The 22,583-nt window shown below is 35.0% G+C and overlaps 1 protein-coding gene across 1 annotated transcript; it reads left to right on the forward strand.

The window, feature by feature from the left end:
* Nucleotides 1-498: 498 nt before the first annotated feature.
* LOC113729397 (uncharacterized) lies at nt 499-20,626 on the forward strand. The gene is made up of 56 exons (XM_072077853.1): nt 499-836; nt 2,132-2,281; nt 2,715-2,777; nt 3,868-3,957; nt 4,043-4,102; nt 4,881-4,946; nt 5,041-5,106; nt 5,220-5,295; nt 5,383-5,447; nt 5,688-5,780; nt 5,894-5,974; nt 6,055-6,139; nt 6,237-6,280; nt 6,365-6,427; nt 6,506-6,565; nt 6,682-6,735; nt 7,030-7,089; nt 7,188-7,302; nt 7,390-7,508; nt 8,911-9,117; nt 9,323-9,385; nt 10,197-10,286; nt 10,607-10,666; nt 11,095-11,160; nt 11,246-11,311; nt 11,389-11,464; nt 11,544-11,608; nt 11,725-11,817; nt 11,903-11,983; nt 12,065-12,149; nt 12,246-12,289; nt 12,371-12,433; nt 12,512-12,571; nt 12,656-12,706; nt 12,791-12,850; nt 12,992-13,109; nt 13,202-13,321; nt 15,469-15,497; nt 15,858-16,097; nt 16,298-16,360; nt 17,198-17,287; nt 17,591-17,650; nt 18,011-18,076; nt 18,163-18,228; nt 18,585-18,660; nt 18,749-18,813; nt 18,940-19,032; nt 19,119-19,199; nt 19,290-19,374; nt 19,465-19,508; nt 19,589-19,651; nt 19,732-19,791; nt 19,874-19,924; nt 20,069-20,128; nt 20,241-20,358; nt 20,452-20,626. Exons 2-56 carry the CDS (start codon nt 2,156-2,158, stop codon nt 20,580-20,582), a joined length of 4,395 nt encoding a protein of 1,464 aa, XP_071933954.1. The 5' UTR covers nt 499-836; nt 2,132-2,155; the 3' UTR covers nt 20,583-20,626.
* Nucleotides 20,627-22,583: the final 1,957 nt, after the last annotated feature.

The raw sequence follows: 22,583 nt of genomic DNA on the forward strand, positions 1-22,583 counted from the left end.
AATAGGGTCAAAATCAATCAAAAATCGATTGAATCGATAATAAAAATAAATAAAACTAGACTTTTGAACTAATTTGTCAATAATTTTTCTTTTCTTTTTTTATAATTTTCTTTCAATAATATTTTCTAACTATAAATAAACAAAAAGCTAAACCGTCGACCCGAAAGATTGAATCAGTTGAACCGATTAAACTGCAAATTGAAAACACTGCCTACGGTTTATAGGCAAGGTGTCCCCATCTTTTTCATAGTATTTTCAAAAACATAGATGTCCCCACCTTTGAAAACATTGCCTACGGTTTATAGATGTCCCCACCTTTTTTATATTTGTATGTTTCAAAAAAAAAAAAGAGGACATATTAGCTAAAATGCTTCTAAAGTACAATATCCAACTTCCAAGAAAGTAGAAAAACCCACATGAAACCGTAACAAACCGTTTTCCAGTCATCATTTATTAATTTTGCCATGTTGTTTTCATGGCTGCTTTTCGTTGAGGTTGCTTCTTCCCTCTTTCTTTCTTTCTTTCTTTCTTTCTTTCCTTTTGGCTTTTTTTGATTGGCCCCAGCTACAGATTTCAAACACTATAGCGTATGAAGAATGGTGGTTGTGGAAGCATGACGCATGTATATTATATATACAGTTGTGCATTTGCTTCCAATTGTCAGCCATAGAGCTTCTTGACAATTGACAAAACCTTTCCTATAAGAAAGTCATCCTCTCTTATCTACTTCTTGGCCATCTCTTCATCTGAACTACAATCATAGCAACGTCATTCCTTTGCTTGAAGAGCTATTTCTGAAGTTTTGCTGAAACTATCAAGCCTTTTTTTTAGTGGAGGTTCGTTTTTCTCACTATAAATTTACATGGTTTTATTCTCTTTTTTGGGAGAAAAAAGTTTGTTATGGAATAGATTTTTTTTCTTAGTACTTTAACTTCTGGGTTCTTGATTGTTCAATATTACAGTCATGCTGATATTTAGGAGAAAGATAACCCACAACTTATTTTTTGTAAAAGGTGAACTTTTTGTAATTTGTGTCCTTTCGGGGTGATAAAAACATTTAGTATGCTTGGAGGGAGGATTCAGGATTGCGTGCAAATAAGTTGTGAGATTTGAAGAAATGATGCATCTGCAGAACTTCATTGTCTGTTGCTCTTCACAAGTCCACTGTACTAAGACTGTGGGCTAAACTGGTGTACTAGCAGATGATTTCGTCAGGCTATTGCACTTGTAAATTTTTTGGGTTTGTGGTGTAAATACTTCTTCTAATAGTTAATTTGTATGTTTGACTTGGGTAGAGAAACAGTTTAGTACGGAAAAGGGCATCCGTTTGATTTAAGAAAGTTTGTGATGTTTGTACTTTAAGATGAACTGAGTTTATTGATTGAATTTAGTGAAGGAATCTTAATTGTTCACCACAGAGTACAGATGTTTTGATCCATCAATTAAGTAAATTTTAATTGGCTTGTGAGATTTGACTACTGGCTTAGTGGATCTTATTTTAATAATTTTTGCTTGACTTTGTGGTGGGCACACTCTGCTTTTAATTTTGTACATTGGTAATCAAGGAGCTCAAAATGGTTGTTGATCATGATTAATTTTTCCCCAGTTGATTAAACTATTAAAACCATACAGGCCCTTTACGGTTAGGTGTATGGGCACTTGAAATCTTCTCTAATTCAGTATCTGTGGAGGGATAATACCTTAATATGGTTGATAATTTCAAGGTTTAGACTCGCATCTATGTTGGAAAGTTGCTTTCAGTAGTGCTATTGATGTTATGATGTCTGTTTTGTGGGGATAATTTGATAAGAAATTTGTGAGTGAGTTTCATTTAAATAAGTTCTTGGTACTTTATTCTTTCCAACTTAAGAATTATGCTTTGCCTTTCAAAAAAAGAATTGAGTATGCTTTGAACCAATTCAAGAAAAGAAAGGAAGAGGACAAAGGTGGGGTGTCCCAATGTTGCAAAAGGAAAATTAGGTTCTCATTAAAATGAAATAATGTTGCAAAAGCAATGTACTACTATTCTGCAGACGATACAGACAATGTAGTCCATGTGTCCGTAATTCCATAATTCCATAATTCCATCAGTGGGGCTTCATTACTGACTAAAAATTGTTTCCTTCTTCAGGGAGAGTGATAGGAGAAAGGCAGCATGGAAGAAGGCTTGCTTTCTGGAAGAAGCAGAGATGAAGTCACAAGTAGGAGCTGCTCTGCAACACTTATGGTCGTTTTTAGTACTGCAGTTGCTGCCTGTGGCTCCTTAGCCTATGGATTTGCAGTAAGTATGGAACAGATGAAAATATGTACTATTGTACGGTTTGATGAAAATCAATTATGAAAAATTCTGAACAAATTTTGGTTCGTATGTGCACGTCTGTACTACTATTTTGCAAAGTTTATGTAGAAATTAATCTGTGAAGAAGTCTTTCACTGTGATGCTTAACAAATTTGGTTGTCGATTAGGTAATTGGTTGTTCCATTAAAATGTTTGGCAAATCACCAATCTCTATTTGGAGATAATTTTTTAAAGGGAGAAAGTATGTTATTTCTGCGGAATCCAAAGGAGTCTGCCCTTCGCCTGTTAAATGTTACAATTGGGTCATCTGATAACAAGCATGAATTTGTAGCAGAATAAGGTCTAGTGGAGACGTGTGTTCTTAAGGTACTTGCTTTTTAGGCGTTCATGGGTTGACATCAACTAATTTCTGCAGGTTGGGTATTCTTCTCCAGCTGAATCAGGAATTATGCATGACCTCGACTTATCTATTGCAGAAGTAAGTGTGTGCATTTTACTATAGTTGGTTGGTTGTTCCCTTCATTATCTTAAAAGATTTCCAGTGCATCAGGATATAATAGCCGACTGACAAGATTAAAAAAAGGAATCAGTAAGCTGAGAAATGCCTGCTTAAACAAGTTGCTGCATGTTTAAAGGAAGGAGAATGAGAAAAACTGAACAATACATTGAATATTTACCACAAATTTCATTTTATTGACATTTCTTTTACTCTTCTAGTACAAATATCTGTATTTTGGTTGATTATTAGGTTTTGAGTGAGCAATTAATTGACGGGGATCAGGAGAAAGTGCATCAGATAACCAAACAGCAACCGATAAAAATTGGCTTTGATGCACGTGTCTTCAGGTGTATTGTGAACTTGTGTCCTTGTGGTGATATCGGTTTAGGAGAAACAAGGTCTTTAAATGAACCACAACCTAACAAGTCTTCCTAAGTATCTAAACTTAGTGTTTCTTGAGTTGGGGACATACTTGAACATAATGCCAATAAGAGGTGTTATACTACTTTTCCTTTTTACTGGAAAGTTTTCACCTCTAGGACTAATTATGTTTCGTTAAAAGCCTGCTCATTTCTCTTCTTCCACGTGAATAATGGGGGAAGGTACTTCAAGAAAGAGGAGTCAGCCTGTTCTTGTTTTCACAAGCCTTTGTAACGTCTTAACTTCATTAAACTGAAGAAGGACTGAATGTTGACACTCTTGAGCTGCCTGAATTAATAAAACCGGAAAGCTGACTAACGTGTGAATGCTGCAAATCTGACTAGTTTGAATTATAGGGAAAACAACACGATCTTGTCCCAATTCTGTTTGGCTTCAGTGAATGGTTACCAATCTTAAACTGATATTGTGAGCTATTCCCACAACCATGTGCAATTTTCTCTCCATGTTTCCTGCACACATAGATACTTTTCAAACATAATAACTATACTGGGGCCATACATTTGAATCAACTTTAGTCTCAGTGGTTTATTTTTGCACAGAGCATACATTCATTGGTATAGTACCAGATTTTGTTGTGTTTTAGAAGGAGTAAGCTGATCTTTTCCTTTTCTTTTTGCTCCATGTGTAGTACTCTGTTTTTGGTTCAATCTTGACTTTTGCTGGAATGGTGGGTGCCCTAATTAGTGGCAAATTATCAGATTTTTTTGGCCGAAGAGTTGTAAGTTTCTTAGTTGTTGAAACTTGTCTCTTTACTTCTTACAGAATTTTTGAATATTTCCAATAAAAATTGATGTTTAATGCAGACAATGTGGATTTTGGAGATGTTTTTCATTGTCGGGTGGATTTTAATAATGGTTGGAAAGGTACTCTTAATTCCATTCTATTTGTTCTACAGCTCGATTTGAATGTATTTTCATCTTTTTCTGTTAAATGGCTTGAATGAGATAGTGTATGTAAATAATAGTTCTTGGACTAGCTGCACATCATATTTGTAGGAATTATGATACTGTTTAAGCAAGAAGTTAATCCAACCTTAGTTTACTGATACTCTTCCAAATGGATTCTGATATTCTTATTTTGGTGGGACTTCACAATCAAAGCTGCATAGTAATTAAATCCATTACTATAATGAATGAGTGATGGTAGTATGTTATGTACGCATGCACTCTGATGATTTTACTACAGCAGATCTAAAGCAGTTTAGCCTACATTCATTACAGTGAGTTAAAGGAAATGTAGCAACAGAAGTAGTTTGTTTTTGAAAATTAAGTATCAATCTCAGTTGGTAAATGATTATCATCTTTCTTTTAGAACATTTTTTGTTTTTTTATGTTACACATTAAGATTAGGTTGGGAAAAAAAAGATGTTAATGACTATCAACTTGGATATACACTGCACAATTTGTGCTTTTCTCAATAATCATTGTAGTTCTCTTTTTCTTAGAAGTACCACATCAGCCAGCTGTAAACAGAACACTCTTTCTGAACAGGGAAAAAATTATTGCTAATAGATCACTATACATGTTCACTAGGTGTCTGTAATTTCAGAATGTTCTCATATTTTACTTGGGGTTAGTTTTGTTTCTATTCAGTGACTACTCTAGCTTTGAGTTTCTAATCGTATTATGCTCTTTTTGAAAGAATGCTTGGTGGCTTGATGCTGGAAGATTTTTAATGGGAATCGGAGCTGGACTTCATTGTTATGTGGTAATTGTTACAGTTATTGCATGCCCATGCCCTTTGTTATTTTCTCTGTGAATTATGTATACCAATTCGTTACCAAATTTTTCTCGCCAAGCAGGCACCAATCTATATAGCAGAGATTACTCCAAAGAACATTCGAGGTGCATTTACAGCCGTTGCTACGGTATGGGAAATATATTGTTTATTCAATATAGCAGATTCATTGGCATATTTTCTTCTTCTTGTTCTTCCTTTTCAATTCATATTTTTTTTAACAATGCACTGATTGTTTTGCAGTTCACAGTAACTTGTGGCTTTTCAATAATGTTTTTCATTGGGAATTTCTTGACTTGGCGTTCATTGGCTATATTTGGTAAGAAGTGTTGGCATCGAATTTTTATCTGTTTCATACGTTCCAACTTTAAGGGATATAAATAGTTACATTTGGTTACTTTTGCAGGAGTGATGCCTAGTTTGGTCCATATATTAGGGGTATTCTTCATACCTGAGTCCCCTAGATGGCTGGTGAGTTCAACCGAAATTTCTGGTGCATCTGTGTTTCATTTGCATTGTGTTCATTTTTACTTCTCATGAACATGGGGATTGGGGTAACGTCTGCATGATTCATAGAATTTGGTATGATGAATTTACTGATGTAGAAATACTTAAAATTGTTCTTTCACTTTTACTTGCAATCTATGCTGAGAGGGTATGAGTTATCATCTGCACATGCATATGATAGACTAATCAATGAAGCATCTGCAGGCAAAGATTGGCAAAGAAAAAGCCGTAGAACTAGCTTTACGGCGTTTGAGGGGAAAAGGTGCTGATATCTTTTCAGAAGCTGCTGAAATTAAAGTAACTTCTTACTCTGGACTATGTTCTTAAGCATTGAGATGATCTTGTTTTTCAAGTTTGTTTGTGTTTACCAGCCAAGGAATTCTTTAACCATATTGGTCACTGTTTTACAGGACTATACAGAAACAGCCCAGCTACTCCCTAAATCAAGATTTCTTGACTTGTTTGACAGAAAATATGCTCATCCACTTATAGTATGTTTTACTTGAAACTCAAACTGGATTTGGTTCTTCCTGTTATTTTGTGAAGTTAATAACTAACATTTATTTGCTAGGTTGGTGTGGGGTTGATGGTTCTGGTACAATTTGGAGGGACAGATGGAGTTTCATCTTATGCCAGTTCAATTTTTGAGGCAGCTGGTAAGCACCATATTGCAACTTACATCTGAACTTCTCAACACATCTCTAGAATACTATTCTTCAACGAATGATGATTTGAACAACAACTTTTGACTAGGTTGCTCTGCTGGCATTGCATCTACTGTAATGGCAACAATCCAGGTTTCTTTCTCTTGCAAATGATGCGTATTTATCAGAAAAATGTTACTTCATTCAAATATCTCAAACTGTGTTTGTCATTTTCAGCTTCCTTTTGCTTCTCTGAGCGTACTTTTAATGGACAAAGCTGGACGGCGTCCAATTCTGATGGTTAGTTCGAATCTGATTGTCAATTCTTTTTGGTTTTAGACATGAGTACTGAATAATTGCTGAATTGAAACTTTGTAGTTTACTGCTGCTGGATCATGCATAGGATGCTTTCTCGTAGGACTTGGGTTCTTCTTTAAGGTATTAAAATTTGAGTTTACTTATTTTTTCGTTAATATTCCCTGTTAATTTTCATAGCTTTGCTTATGTGGATTATCAATTTATCATACTTTAACATTCTGACTTGGTGGTAGCAGGATCACAATTTATTTACGGAGTTCTCTGCACCTTTAGCACTGACAGGATTGCTGGTGAGTTTACCTGATCCAAGTAGTTTTTTCCTTTTATCTGCATTTTCTTCTAAGGATTTTTAGCCCCTTAGTGATTTATTTTTAGTTGCAATTTACTTCATATGTTCTCTTTTTACGTCCAATCTTGTGTATGGTGGCCTGCATTTGTGTCACTGTTGCATGATTACCTAAACGAATATGAAAATTCCTGCTATCCTTCCTTCTTGATGAAGTTTTTCTCAAACAAAAAGGTTTATCTACTGCCAAGCTTACTAAGAATATGCATGGTTAATCTGTTTTTTTCTCAATAACCAGATATACTCAGCATCGTTTTCAGCCGGAATGGGCGGTACACCATGGGTAATCATGTCAGAGGTAAGATTTGCATTTAAAGCCTTTTGAGGAATGCTAGCCATGAACTCGACTTTCTATGCATGACTATAGCTAAACTGGGAGGAATGTTTTTATTTCAGATCTTTCCCATAAACATCAAAGGTACAGGTGGAAGTCTTGTGACCTTAGGCAACTGGTTTAGTTCTTGGATCGTTACCTACGCTTTCAACTATCTATTTGAGTGGAGCGCATCAGGTGATGCATCCCATCTTTTTGATTGTCTGGTTTCCTTAAAACATCTTTTTGAACAGCTTCTCTAACACTTAGATTACATGCTTGCAGGAGTATTCTTTGTATTTTCAATCGTTTGTGCCTTAATCATTCTATTTACTGCAATATTGGTGCCCGAGACGAAGGGACGAACCTTAGAAGAAATTCAAGAATCTATGGCGCTACTCAAGTAGAAGATTCCCAGAGAAGTAAAGCAAAGTTCCTAGAAATGTTTGTTTCACAGTGCAAACGAGACACAAAAGGAAAAGAAAAGCATTAGATGTGGATCTTCGGTATAGGTATTTTAGAAGATCAAGGACATTACAATATAGTTGGGAGGTCAGGGTCTGGTCCAGCACATTTGCAGTTGAAGGATGCCTTCAAAGGAGATGTCTCACCGGATTCTACAGCATCCATTCTTCTATCAGAATTGGAGTCCATATGCATATAATCCCTAGGTAACTTGTGTAGAGATAGTCCATTCTTACAATCAAATTTTGATTTAGTGTTACAACTGGTATAAATGTAAAACGTTCTCCTCACCTACTAAGGTTTTGAGGATACATTCTTGAGATGCTGAAACTGAAAGCATCTCTGTTATTATCATTGTTGTTGTATATACTGTATTGGATTAGTGGAAAAAGGAAATGAAAAACTTGGGTGAAGTCTCAAAGAGTATATGTTCCAATTTCTAGTCCCACCGGCATCTGCATCGATGTAAAACTTTCTGTAAATGTCAAAAGGAACATGATATCATTGCAAATTATGACTTCAAAGAAACCAAATGGTAGTTTAGTTGTTCTGCAGAACACTAACTAGTGGAGACAAAGTGACAAGTCTGCTAGAGTAAGTGCAAAATCTTGAAAAGAAGCTAAGTAACAGTGTAATGAATGACAAGCCAATGAAAACAAGTGAAAAGCCCTGATAGAAAAGCTAAAGAATATTCTGATCAATGGTAAGCCAACAAGAATCAGTGCAAAAGCAAGAAACAAAGCCAAAAAGCACATTGTTGTGGGTCACTGAGTTAGATCCACTGCCATACTGAATGAAGCGATCAGTGACAGCATAGCTCTGAGAAATTTTGATAATTAATTTCCCTGTCCAAACTAGTTTTTTACAACTTGGAGTTAAGAAATATTGTGACCCTACAAGAAATCTTTCTAAAAGGGAAAAGAACTAGAAGTTGTAGTTGTATAGCATAATAATGTGCTGGACAAGCAAATAACAAAACTTATTAAGAAGCATTTGCTATCAGTTCAAAAAAGACAAAAAGAACAGCCAACTGCTTGTTGCACAATGGATCTCTAAACTAGTACAGACAAAAAAACCACGCAATCTACAGCAAATCTTGCATTAATTTTTGTTGAAATTCTTTTAAAAAATGAAATTATCTTTTTTTGTTAAAATTATTTTAGTGTTATTATATAACAAATTGCAAATTGTCTATTAGAGATTCCTTCAAGCACATATTGCAAAAGGGGGGATCTCTCTCTTGAGCGGCAATATTTTCTCATGCAAACTGAGGGTAGTTGAAATGTTGAACTGAATAAGAACAATCCGCTGGTAGTTGATCTGCCATTTGAGTTCATTTGATTTTGTCGCCAAAAGATGAAGGCACCAAACACAGTTGATTTTGATGAAGAGGCCACTTCCCCTTTACTTGAAAGTGGAAGTTGTGACACTGAAAATAATGTAGATGCTGAGAATGAAAAGAGTAATACTCCTGCAAATCCTCTCACACCTGTGGTCATATTCAGCACTTCTGTTTCTGTCTTGGGTTCCTATGTCTTTGGAACTGCGGCAAGTACAAATCCAGCATAATGCATCCCCAATAATGATTGCTATAAATTCAGACTGACAGATTTGAGTTCATGTTTGACATCTTTGCATGGCATCATTGCTTTTATAGTTCAACACATGTATTGTATTACTGAACTTAGTTTTTCAAAGAATCAAAATTTCAAATTATTATATCCACTAACATAATACGTTAATTTCTGAACAGGTCGGATTTTCATCTCCTGCTCAATCTGTAATTATGAATGATCTAGGCCTTTCCACAGCTGAGGTAGGTTGCTTGATCTTCCTAATGATGTAAAAGAAAGAGTCTCTTTCCAAGGGCTATAATTATCTTTACTTTGAAAAAAAAAACTTTTTCAGAGTATCATTTAATTGCTTGTGTGCAAGATTATAGCAACCTGTTATTTTCTATGATAGAAGCACTCTTCTTTAGACATTCATTCTAGTTTTGGGTGATTTTAAGAAATGCTTATTACTATTCATGTGATGCCTGAACTTGCAAATGAGGCTAATGCAGGTACATCCTGCTCTGCTTAGTAGTCTAACAATTCATGGTTTATTATGGATCCAAAGAAATTGGCAAAGAAACAACAAAGAAGAGTGGAAAGATATGGCAATGGACTCAGTAACTTGTAGACTAAATAACGCTTGAGAATTGGCCAGAAAAAAAAGATAATAAAGAGTAAAGACAGATGTTCAATTCAAAATGCTTGTAATGCACTATCTGAATCACTCTTCAAAAATTATATGTCTGCTTCTTGACTTGAAAATGCTTCTGATCACACAGATAAAAGTAGGTTTTTTATCTCATACATTCTGGCTCTTCTAGAAATTTTGCATTGCACTGAGTTCATACTTCTCAGGAGTAAATAGGAACCAAAGTTTGAACGGGTGCAGAATATGAGTTACTAGTTCTCTGGTTCCGTAGCCTTGCCAGCAACCTGTTTCTGATGTTTCAGTATCTCATCACACACCTTGTGATTCCTCACTTTGGTGAAGCTGCTGCTTTATTTGCACTAGTGGCCATCCCTGTGAAGGATCAAACATGAGAAATTCTCTTCTTTTTGGTTGTTTTGCAGTACTCCTTGTTCAGTTCAATACTAACAATTGGAGCAATGTTCGGTGCAATACTGAGTGGCAAGATAGCAGATGCCATTGGGAGGAAATATGTAAGTTCTGTAACACTAAGTTTCTACAGACAAAACATCTAAAGAACTTCAAATCTTTCATAGACTGAGGATCCACATAAATTTTCTCCTTCCGTTCTCCTTTACTTGGTGCTATGGTATTCAAAAGCATGTAAATAAAATTTTTCGATGACATTATGTCTTGTTACTTTTGGTCTTTTTGTCTATACACAATATGAATATTCTGCTTGCATTCATGTTAACTAGCTGAAAAGTTACAACAGGTTTATCAGCTGAAAGTAAAAGAAAGATAAATTTTACTTCTTTTTGTTTCTAACGAAATGAGTTGAGGTAAAATGCAGACGATGTGGTTCTCAGAACTGTTTTGCACTGCAGGATATCTCGTACTTTTAACTTCAGAGGTACTTTTTCATCTATTCTTTGTCTCCAGTAATTTCAGTCCTTTTACTTTTGGAAGTCACAATCAGATTCTTTAAAAGTAGGTATCCCTGGAGTAAGATTGTTGACATCATTACAGAGCAAAATCATGAAATTCATACTTGATTTTTTTTTTCTTGTTATTGATGTATTCTTCTCTATCCTGTGGAATGACATTATAAGCGGTTTCCAAGTAAAGAGCCTTATTGAAGTGAAGTCACTAGGTTACTGATAATACTGGATCTATTTTTTCTTTCGTAAATAACTGCTTGTCCATTTTAATATTATACTTTCTGTCTAGATCAAATCATCATCTATTAGGCATAACCTATAATGATGAATGGTGTGATGATATGCTCCACGATATCAAATTTTCCTGAGATCAAATTAAGTTGGTTGTGGTTGTCGACAGAGTGCTTTGTGGCTTGATATTGGAAGGATTTCAACAGGATTTGGAATTGGGATTTTATCATATGTGGTAATTAAATTAATCTTTCACTTCAAGTAGTTTCTGTAACAACTATTGGACACTCAGGATGGTTCAGTTTCTGAATCTCAAATAGGTACCAGTATATATCGCAGAAATAACGCCTAAAAATCATAGAGGAGCATTTACAATTCTCAATCAGGTAAAGAAAAATGGTTGTACTAATAAAACCTTCACTCCTGTAGACAGCTTCTGATGCTAGATGCTTTAATTCTTCAGGTTATGATATGCTGCGGCCATTCAACAATGCTTGTAATTGGAAATTTCGTATCCTGGAGAATGTTGGCTTTGATTGGTAACGCTGTTTGCCCTATTTCCAAGGGATGAGATGTATGTCACCTTAGTGGACTTTCTTACCTTCTGTGTTATTATAGGAAGCATTCCATGTCTTCTACAGCTGCTAGGCCTTTTCTTCATTCCAGAGTCTCCAAGGTGGCTGGTAAGTGTTAAAAAATGTAGTAACGAATGGTAACAAAAATATATGCTTCTTATCCTATGCTCAATCAAATGGTCGATGCAATAGAGGAAATTTAATGACTCTTTAACTTTCTGCAGGCTAAGATTGATAGGTGGAAAGAATGTGAAATGTCTCTGCAGCGCCTTAGAGGAGCTGATGCTAATATTTCAGGAGAAGCCATTGACATTAGAGTAGCATTGAGATTCAACCTCATCACTGTTTCGTTTTTCTGGGATATGTTCAACAACAGAAAAACTAACATATAATGCATTTCAGGTCTATACAGAAACCCTGCAACAATTCTCGGACTGTAAACTGACTGACTTGTTCAACAGAAAATATGCTCACGCAATGATTGTAAGCCATTTTCTCAGTCTATAGCATTATTTATTCATAATATTGGACGTGAAAGTAGTCAATCCTTTAATTTCTCTTCAGGTCGGGCTAGGACTGATGGCATTTCAACAGGCTGGAGGGGTCAATACCATTGCATATTATGCAAGTTCAATTTTTGAGTCAGCTGGTCTGTAAGAAAGTCTTGCTATTAATTAAATCTCCTTGTTGATGCTTTCAGAAAGACAACAAAGTAATTGGTACATCAATAACTGAAATCTGACAGGTTGTTCGGGTGCCACGGGGACTATGGCGATGGCTTCAGTTCAGGTTTTCCTACACTATGCATGGAAACTGTTATGTTTTGGGATTTTGTTTCATACATTCCATGAAAATTTGGTCTATCTACAGCTTCCAATGACCATTTTGGGGAGTCTGCTAGTGGATAAATCAGGAAGGATACCGCTCCTCATGGTGAGCAATCGGAGGTTTTTAATTAAAAAAATTGTAGAGTATCAATATCAGCTCAAACCAAGTCTACTGTTCTTCCAGGTTTCTGCAGCTGGATCATGCTTTGGTTGGCTTCTAGTGGGATTGTCATTCCTATTGCAGGTTTTGCCTTAAATTATCCAGTTCTTTCAAATTATTGAGCTTTTAATAAATTTATGTACTCAAAGAACGTACTTGGCAAAGCAGGACCTTCAACTCTGGAAGGCCAGCCCAATTTTGGCATTAATTGGTGCACTGGTAACGTTTCTTTTGGTTTGTTGGTAGTTGTAGACAAAATGCAACATATATTTATAGTAATGATATATGGGATTCTGCTATTAGATATTTGTAGGATCCTTCTCACTAGGAATGGGAGGAATTCCTTGGGTGATAATGTCAGAGGTAAGCCATTCAACTTCAGTTAAAAAGTGAAGTCCAAATGACCTTAAAAGTAAAAAATTTCTAAGGAAAAACAAAAAACCTAGTTAAATTAAGTGATGCCCAGAGAATAAAAAAGCTGGTCTCATGGTCTCATTTTCATAGGTCTTTCCCATACATGTCAAGGGTCTAGCTGGAAGCCTGGTGACAGGAGTGAACTGGCTTGGTTCTTGGTTGATTTCCTATTCCTTCAATTTCCTTGTTCAATGGATTACCTCAGAAGGTAATAGTCAGAACTTGAACATTATTTGTCTTCTGAATCCCTTTTGATGTCTAGGCATAGGTTGAATTTTAATGTCTTTCTTTTGTTTTCAGGGACATTTTTTATGTATTCCATCATTACAGGTTTAACTCTGATATTTGTCAAGAAGCTTGTTCCAGAGACCAAAGGGCGTACGCTGGAAGAAATTCAGGCATCCTTGGTTTTGTTTACAAGCAAGAATTGAAATCTTGAATCCTCTAATTCATCATTCTAGGATGAGTTGAGTTGATTTTTTTCTCACAAGTCTCCATATGATGCTAAATTGTCTGACAAAGGATGCGAGTACAAACAATTGGAAGTGTTTATGTGATGTGATGACTACTTTAACCACTTTCAATTCTTTGGACATCAGATATAATATTTGTGAACTCATGTAATGCAAGGGAATGTAATATTTGTTGCATTTGAATTTATAGTTTTTGGTACTTAAATCTCATAAATTAAAGAATTAATCTTGTTGGTATGTCAAGGGTAAAAATGTTACATCAGAAATATAATTATACACAATTTAGTACCATACCTGAATAGGATTAGAAGTCTACATCATTTTGTATAACAAGCTTAGAAGTTCTAGTCTTCTAGACAACCCAATGGAAAAGAGAAAAGGTAAAAATTTTACTTTGCATCCTTCAACTATATATACTTGGATTCTCACTTTGATCTCTAAATTTTAAAATAAAACACTTTACTCCCTAAAATATAAACTTTATCTCACTTAAGCAAAACCTGTCCCACTTTAAACCCTAAAGTATAATCTGTAAAGTATAAGACTTTTTATACTTCAGTCCCTAAAATGGGATAGATGTTATATTTAAGTGGAAAAGATTTTATACTTTTGGGATTAAGCATTCGAGTGAGACAAATTTTACTTCAAGTGAGACAGAATTTATACTTCATGGATTAAAGTGGCTCACTTTGAAGTTTAGCAACCAAAATGAGAATGCAAATATAGTTGAAAGGTGCAAAGTCGAATCAACGCAAAGAGAAGTAGATAAAGTAAGAAAAATGGGATCAAGGGTCTCACAAGTTGAAATCTGTCCAGTTCAAATTAGCTAATTTAGACCAAAAATTTTAAGACTACACGCATAATTTGAAATAGATAAAACTCAACTTGTGAAACCCTAATCCATGAAAATGGTCATAAGAGCCATTAGGCTAGGAAATCTCCTATAAGTAATTCTAGTCACGCAATATAGAGATTTTATAGTAGCATTCCATTTTCTCATTCAGACATTGAGTGATCCTTTTAAGGAGCATGAGAAACCTTTCATACTAATTGTCTTGTGCCGATAATACAAATGAAAGAGAAAACCTAGCGGACTTGTACACAAATTTTAATGTTCTTGCTTTGGTAGGCAATTGGTCCTGAGCCAACCTCAAACTAAGAATTGCTAAAAAAACCTGCAACAAATGAAAAATGAGGGAGTCAAGAATAAATCACATTGCCAAATAAGTCTGCTATATATAAAATTGACATTCAAGATACTTCATCTGGATTTATCTGTCACACATGAGTCAGCAATCAATAAATTATCAATGCCAAACAAATTTAATTGTAGCAAATGCCAGGACAAACTTCACGTTACCACCTGTTATTTGTCCCTGTGCCTATCTCGGCTGTAAAGATCGAGTACATTAGAAAATCAAAATATTCACTACAAAGTACAATGTACCAACATCCCCTAGAAAAAGTTTAAATGCAGCCATCGTCCAAGCTTCTTCTACTTTCTTCCAAATATATAAGCAGCAGCAAATAAAGAAGAGCCTTGTTGCATGAAAGCTTTTTAATAGGACTGCAGAGGAATATGTGGGTATTTTTGATAGGATCATATGAGAAGTTTTAAGTGATAGGAAAAAGGTTAAATCCAGTACGGGCATCCCATAGTACAATTTTGTACTCTTTTTAGAACGTGTTGTATGTTTACAATGGTGGTTGTATTGATTTATCGAGTTAGCGTACAAGAACCAAGAACAAGATTTTCGTGTATAACAAAGAAATGTAAATATATATCAACTCACGTAAAATGCACGACAATCGAACAATTGTACCAAACTCCCAACTGCACTGGCCCAAATCCGTGTTTTTGGATCAGGGGCAAGAACTGTTCCTAAAGGTTTTGTGCATTTGCACATAGCATAACTCTGTTTGTGCATGATATAGTTTATTTTCAACAATATATAATTTTAGAACAAACTTTTGTGAGTCCCACACATATTATTAAAAATGAGGTACAAGATGAGATCTGATCGTACAATTTTTTTTGGCCAAATCTTGGCCATGAACTGAACCGTTCCTGCCCCTCTTCCGTGTTTTTGATAGGAACAGACATTGAATTTGCAGTAATAGGGGTAAGTTTTAGATTTTGTTTATTTATATATGAGACAATGATGGATGTTGGAGAGGATAAACCATGGTTGGTTTGAAAGAGAGACTACTGATAGGTGGAAGTAGTTTTCCATAAAAAAGCTAGAATCCAAAAAGCCGCTTGCAAAGTGGGTAAAACCAAAATGAGTATTTGACCATAATTCACTAGGCAAGCCACTAGGAGTCTGGAAGAGACAAATTTATACATAGAAGTTCGCAAATAGAATAGTGTTAAGAGATTGCTTCAACCACATGTCCAGAAGGGGAGACATTTCTGAAATGACAGCATTTTCTCTGAAGTGCCAGTTGAACTGTTGAACTTATAAACAACGATCCATTACTAGCTAGTTGATCTGCAAATTGAGTTGACATCATTTGGTTTTTGTGGCCAAAAGATGGAGGGACGAAACACAGTCGATTTTGATGAAGAGGCCACCTTCCCTTTACTTAAAAGAGGAAGTTGTGATACTGAAAATGCTGAGACTGAAAAGATTGGTAGTCCTGCTCCTGCTGATAATCTCACACCTGTGGTCATATTCAGCACTTCGGTTTCTGTCTTGGGCTCCTTTTCTTTTGGAACAGGAGTAAGTACAAATCCACTATAATGCACCCTGGATAAAGGTTGTCATAATTCCAGACTAAGATATTGAGTTCATATTTTTGCTCTCTTTGCGTGGCAATATTGTATAATTCAACAGTTGCATGGTGTCACTGAACTTAGGTTCAAAGAGTCAACTTTTGGAGTTGTTATCTGTACTAATATGATGCATTCCTATCTGTGCAGGTGGGATTTTCATCTCCTGCTCAATCTGCAATAATGCATGATCTAGGCCTTTCCATAGCTGAGGTAGTTGTCCTTAATCTTCTTAAATATGTAAAAAAAAAAAAAAAATTATCTGCCTTCAAGGACTGACTTTCCTTTTTTTATTTTCCAGAAGGGGTCTGTCTCCGAGGATTATAGCTCTTTCTTTATTTTTTTTTTCTGTATACCCTTTGAATATTTGTTGCAAGATTTAGCAGCCTGTCAATTGTCTTTGACAGGAGTGCTCTTCTTTAGACATTTATTCCAAATTTGTGCGACTTTTATGATGCCTGAACTCGCAAATGAGACTAATGATGCTACATTCCACCCTGCTCAGCAGTCTAAACTTTCATGGTTTATTGTGGATCCAAAGAGGATGGCTGAAAAAGAAAGAAATTACAATGGACTAATTAACTTGTAAACTAAGTTATGCTAAAGAAATGGCTGGGAAAAAGTCAATGAAGACAGAGGTCAATTCCAAGTGCTTATAATTAATTATTTGAAATACTCTTCAAAATACCATAAATCTGTTTCTCTGGAAAACCCTTCTATCCAACAGACAGAAGTAGGCTTTTTACCTTGTCTATGGTGGCTTTTCTAAAAATTTTGCATTTTACTGAGCTAATACTTCGTGGAAGTATTTTATTTTATGACAGCCTAATTTTGAAAGAATGCTGGATCGAATTTCTGTTTATGACTTTATAGTTCTCTGGTTCCATAGATCTTTCAGCACTCTTTGTTTCTGATGCTTTCTGTATTCCATCACAGTTCACACACCTTATCACTTTTCATTGTAGTGAAGCTCCTGCCTTATTCACAATAATGGCATCCCAAAAGGACACTCGAACATGAAAAATACTCATTTTTGTTCTGATTCTGCAGTATTCCATGTTCAGTTCAATACTAACACTTGGAGCATTGTTTGGTGGAATACTGAGTGGCAAGATAGCAGATATCATTGGGAGGAGATATGTAAGTTCAGCATACTAAGTTTCTAGGGACAAAACACATCAACTCCAAAATCTTCCATAGACTGAGGATCTACATAAATATTCTCTTTGTATTCTCCTCTACTTGGTGCTATGTTGTTCAAAAGCATGTTAATTCATAGATGACATTAAGTCATGTTACTTTTGGTCTACTTTTTTATACTCGATATCAGAACTTCTGCTGGCATTCATGTTAACTAGCAAAAAAGTTAGGTTACTTGCTGAAATTAGAAGGAAGACAGTTTTTGCTTCTTTCTCCCTAACAAAATGAGTTGTACAAATGCAGACAATGTGGTTCTCACAAGTGTTATGCGCGGCAGGATATCTTGTAATTTCATTTTCGAAGGTACTTTTTCATCTGATCTTTACATTTGGAAGCCATAATCAGGTACTTTTGGAGGAGATAGCCTTGAATTATGATTGATGAAATCATTGCAGAGCGAAACCATAAAAGCTAATGCTTGATTGATTCTTTTTCCTTATTTATTAAGTTATCTTTATTTATCCCACTGGAATGAACTTACGTGCAATTTTCAAGTAAGGATCCTTGTTAAAATGAAGCCACTAGTTTGCTTATGTTGTACCCATAAATGACTGATCGTCCATTCATCATCTCTTTGGCATAACGTACAATAATGAATACTGTGCTGATATACTCCATGATATCAAATTTTTCTGACTCTAAGTTGGTTGTGGTTGTCGACAGAGCGCTTTGTGGCTTGATATCGGAAGGATTTCAACAGGATTTGGAATTGGGATTTTGTCATATGTGGTAATTGAAGTAGATTTGGAGATCAGATATTTCAAATAACAATTATTAAATCCTCAGGAGGTATTCAGTTTCTGAATCTCAAACAGGTACCTGTATATATAGCAGAGATAACACCTAAAAATGTTCGAGGAGCATTTACAGCTATCAATCAGGTGCACAAAAATGGTTTTCTAATAAAGACTTCACTATAAAGCATTTACGGACAGCTTGTCCGTAAAGTGCTCCATATATTTTGCCAACTCTAGGAAATTAGAATGTATTAAGTTAAGCATTTATGCTCTAAACATCTGGATAGATGAAGAATGGGTGAATCCCAATCTTAGATGCTAGGCATCATTGATCTTGTGGGACAGCTTGTCCGTTTGATTGGACCTTTGTCCAAATACTGTAAAGTTTACGGATATTTATATATAAAGCTAACGTTTCGACAAAAAAAAATAAAAAAAATAAAAAAATAAAGACTTCACTCCAGCTGACAGCGTCTGATGCTAGATGCTTTAACCTTCAGGTTTTGGTATGCACTGGACATTCAACTATGTTTGTAATTGGAAATTTCATCCACTGGCGAATCTTGGCTTTAATTGGTAACTCTAATTGCCTTGTTTCCATTGGATGATCTGATCATTTGATGGTCGCCTTAAATGGACTTCCTTACCTACTATGCCAATACAGCAACCATTCCATGCCTGCTACAGTTGCTAGGCGTTTTCTTCATTCCAGAGTCTCCAAGGTGGCTGGTAAGCGTTAGGGAAAATTTAATGAAAAATTATAAAACATTTGTACAGTTTGAATTCTAAGATTAATGAATTGCCTTATGCAATGTAGAGAAAACTGAGTGACTCTCTCTCTCTGACATTCTCCAGGCTCAGATCAATAGGTGGAAAGAATGTGAAAGTTCTCTGCAGCGCCTTAGAGGAGCTAATGCTGATATTTCAGGAGAAGTCGCGGAAATTAGAGTAGCATTCACATTCAACTGCTTCAATGTTTCCTTTCTTATGAAATATGTTTACTGACAGAGAATTAACTTTTGATGCATTCTCAGGACCATACAGAAACCCTGAAACAATTATCGAACTCTAATTTGACTGACTTGTTCGACAGAAAATATGCTCACGCACTGATTGTAAGGCTTATTCTCAGTTTCTACCACTATCTATTCATAGCATTCGACATGGAAATACTCAACCCTTTTTAACTTTTTCCCCCCCTTCAGGTGGGACTAGGAGTAATGGGATTGCAACAAGCTGGAGGGATCAATACCATTGCATATTATGCAAGTGAAACTTTTGAGTCAGCTGGTCTGTAAGCTTGTCTTGCTAGCAAATTATCTCCTTGTTGAGCTTTTAGAAAGATGACAAAATCATCAATATATAACTCAAATCTGACAGGTTGTTCTGCTGCCGCGGGGAGTATCGCGGTGGTGGTTGTTCAGGTTTTCTTTCTATTCAGTAAAAACTGTTCTCTTTTGGGATTCTGCTACATACATACCCAAAACATTTGTTCTATCTACAGCTTCCAATGACCATTTTGGGGAGTCTCCTACTGGATAAATCAGGAAGGGTACCATTAATCATGGTAAGAAATTCGGAGATTCGAATAATATATTTATAGTGTATCTCAATAGCAGCTCACACCAAGTCCACTGCCATTTTCAGGCTTCTGCAGCTGGATCATGCTTGGGTTGGTTTTTATTGGGATCGTCATTCCTATTAAAGGTTCTGCTTAATTCATCCAGCTTTTTCAATATGTTCAGGTTTAAAACAACTCTGTACTGAATGAATGTACTTTGCAAAACAGGACCTACGACTATCGAAGTCCAGTCCATTTTTGGCATTCATCGGTGCACTGGTAAGGAAATTCCTGCAGTTGGAAAAGCCTTTCATTATGTCTTTTTCCTTTGGTGGCATCACAATGTTAGGCATCATCCAGAAAAAAAAAGTCAAAAAAAAAGGGACATATAATTACCAATAATATTTGGGATGTTGCTATCAGGTATTTGAAGGATCTTATTCACTTGGAATGGGAGCAATTCCTTGGGTCATAATGGCAGAGGCAAGTCATTCAGCTTCAGTTGAATTTGATAGCCAAATAACCTGTAAAAGATTTTGAGTAATGCCCAGATTAAGCCTTTCCTGGGCTCATGGTCAGATGGTTTCTTTTTCAGATATTCCCCATAAATGTGAAGGGTTTAGCTGGAAGCCTGGTGACAGCAGAAAGCTGGCTAGGTTCTTGGATAATTTCATATTCTTTCAATTTCCTTGTACAGTGGATTGGCTCTGCAGGTAAATAGCTGATACCTGAAGATTATCTGCTTTCAATATCCCTTCTGATATTTAGTCTTATAGTGGATTTTGATCTCTTTCTTTCGTTTTCAGGGACATTTTTTATGTTTTGCATCATCAATGGTTTTGGTCTGGTATTCATTAAAAAATTTGTTCCAGAGACCAAAGGGCGTACGCTGGAAGAAATTCAGGCATCCTTGGTTTTGTTTACGAGCAAAAATTGAACATTTGAATTCATTTATTATTGTTATTGCAGGATTTTTTTATATTTTGTTTCCAAAGTCTATATTGTACTGTGAAGCTAAATTTGTCTGACGATACAAAGAATTTGACAGTGGCCTAAGTGACTACTGCTTGTCATTCTTTGCATCAGATATAAATGCCAGCAGCGCCTTTAATACATATATTGAAAATGTTCGGATTTTAATACATCTATCTCTAGATCCATCTGTATCTATTTATATCAGCATCTATCTAACTACGAGCCCATTTGGATTGCATTTTTTAGAGCGTTTTTGGAGAAAAATTATTGTAGAACCTTTTTTAGAATGTGATGCATGTGAATAAAAAGGAAAGATTCGAAATTATGTAAAAGTAATATTCACAAAAAACGTAAAAATTTTTCTTTGAAAAGTTATAGTTCAAAAAAGACGTATGCGATTATAAAAATCATCTGTTCTTCTTTTAAAAAACTGCTTATTTTTATCACAAATATGCAGAAATGTCAAATGTTTTGTTAATACTAGGGGGAAAAGCCCACGCAACGCGTGGGAATTTAGTGCCTATAATTAAAGATGGTTAATAATTATTATTTGGCATTTTCTAGTATAAGAATTGAAGTATGATAAATTTATTATGTGATATTAAATTAAAAAAATCATAAGTTACATATTGAGTTAAAAAATATAATATGCAATGAAACATAATTATAAGATACGATCTACTACTTTGCATCTAACCTAGTATAATAAAAGACCTATTTATATCTGCTCATGTACTTTAGGGATATTAAAATTTGTTATTTAGTTTGAATTTGATTTTGCTATGAGGGCAATCCACCACATTATCTTGTCATATAAGTGAGATTTGAACAATTAGCATACTTGAAGAAATCATTGCTAGTAGAATTTCGGTTCTTGCAAGCCAAATTCTTGAATTTATATTGATTCTAAGGACATATATCATCACGAGGCCTTCAAATTGAGCAAGCAATTAATTATAATTTATTGTATGATTTAGGACATATAGCAAAGAATCTCCTTCTCGACAGGGGTTACAATCACGAAATATCAGTTTTGTATTAGTTGCAAAGATATACAACAACTAACATGCTAATTTAGAGGAATAATTACCTCAAAAAAGTACTAAAGCATCTTAATCCACTCAATTTAAGAAAAACAATTAAAAGTAATGAGGTACATACTTTAGATTTGTAGCCAAATAGTTTTAAGTAGATAGTTAAACATATTGGCAAAATCAGATGAAGTGAAAAATTGTCTAAATGGAATAGTCAATAAAGTAGCAAACGATTTGAAAATTACCCTAACTAATAGTTAAAACAACAAAAGAAGTAGATGTAATCTATAAATGGGAAAATTTATGATGATAAACTTATTTTAAACCATAAATAACAATTAACAAATGTGGTCTCTTCCTTATCAAGCTTGTCTAACATGGGCAATTGAATTAAAATACTAAAAAATTATTGCACATACAACTTGCAATATTACAGATTTTTTACAACCAAAAAGTAGATTGGTTAAAGAAAACATATATATTGAAAAAGGTGTTGCAAAATAGGGAAAAAGAGTAGCTAATGTAACAACATCCGAATTAACATCTATGATAACGGCCAAGAAACCAGACTTCTCTACTAATTGACATTAATTGTGTCTTAACATCTATATATCATAACTTTGCAAATAACTAATGAGAAAGGGTTTAAGAAATTAAAAGACTTAGATGTTAATACAATTAAATGATTAGAAAGGCTTTTATGTAATTTCACTAAAACACAAGCTGAATTCAGTTGTACCCAATGTTTAATCGGATATCAAACAATATCACATATCAAACTTACCCCTAGTTTTAAATGTTTAAAAGGACATCCAAGTAATTACAACAAAACTAAATTAGTTATAATGACTCATATTCAATACTCTAATTGCACTTCAAACACTCTCACATTTCCAAAAAAGCCCCACCCTTGCGGTTGAAATTCAAGT

The sequence above is a fragment of the Coffea arabica genome, chromosome 2e (assembly GCF_036785885.1).
Source record: "Coffea arabica cultivar ET-39 chromosome 2e, Coffea Arabica ET-39 HiFi, whole genome shotgun sequence".
Lineage (NCBI taxonomy): Eukaryota > Viridiplantae > Streptophyta > Magnoliopsida > Gentianales > Rubiaceae > Coffea > Coffea arabica.

Coding starts and splice junctions, on each gene's coding strand:
- LOC113729397 (XM_072077853.1), top strand. CDS start 2,156: ATGGAAGAAGGCTTGCTTTCTGGAAGAAGCAGAGATGAAGTCACAAGT. Junction 11,818..11,902: donor GAGAAGCCATTGACATTAGA/GTAGCATTGAGA, acceptor AATGCATTTCAG/GTCTATACAGAAACCCTGCA. Junction 19,509..19,588: donor TCGCGGTGGTGGTTGTTCAG/GTTTTCTTTCTA, acceptor TTCTATCTACAG/CTTCCAATGACCATTTTGGG.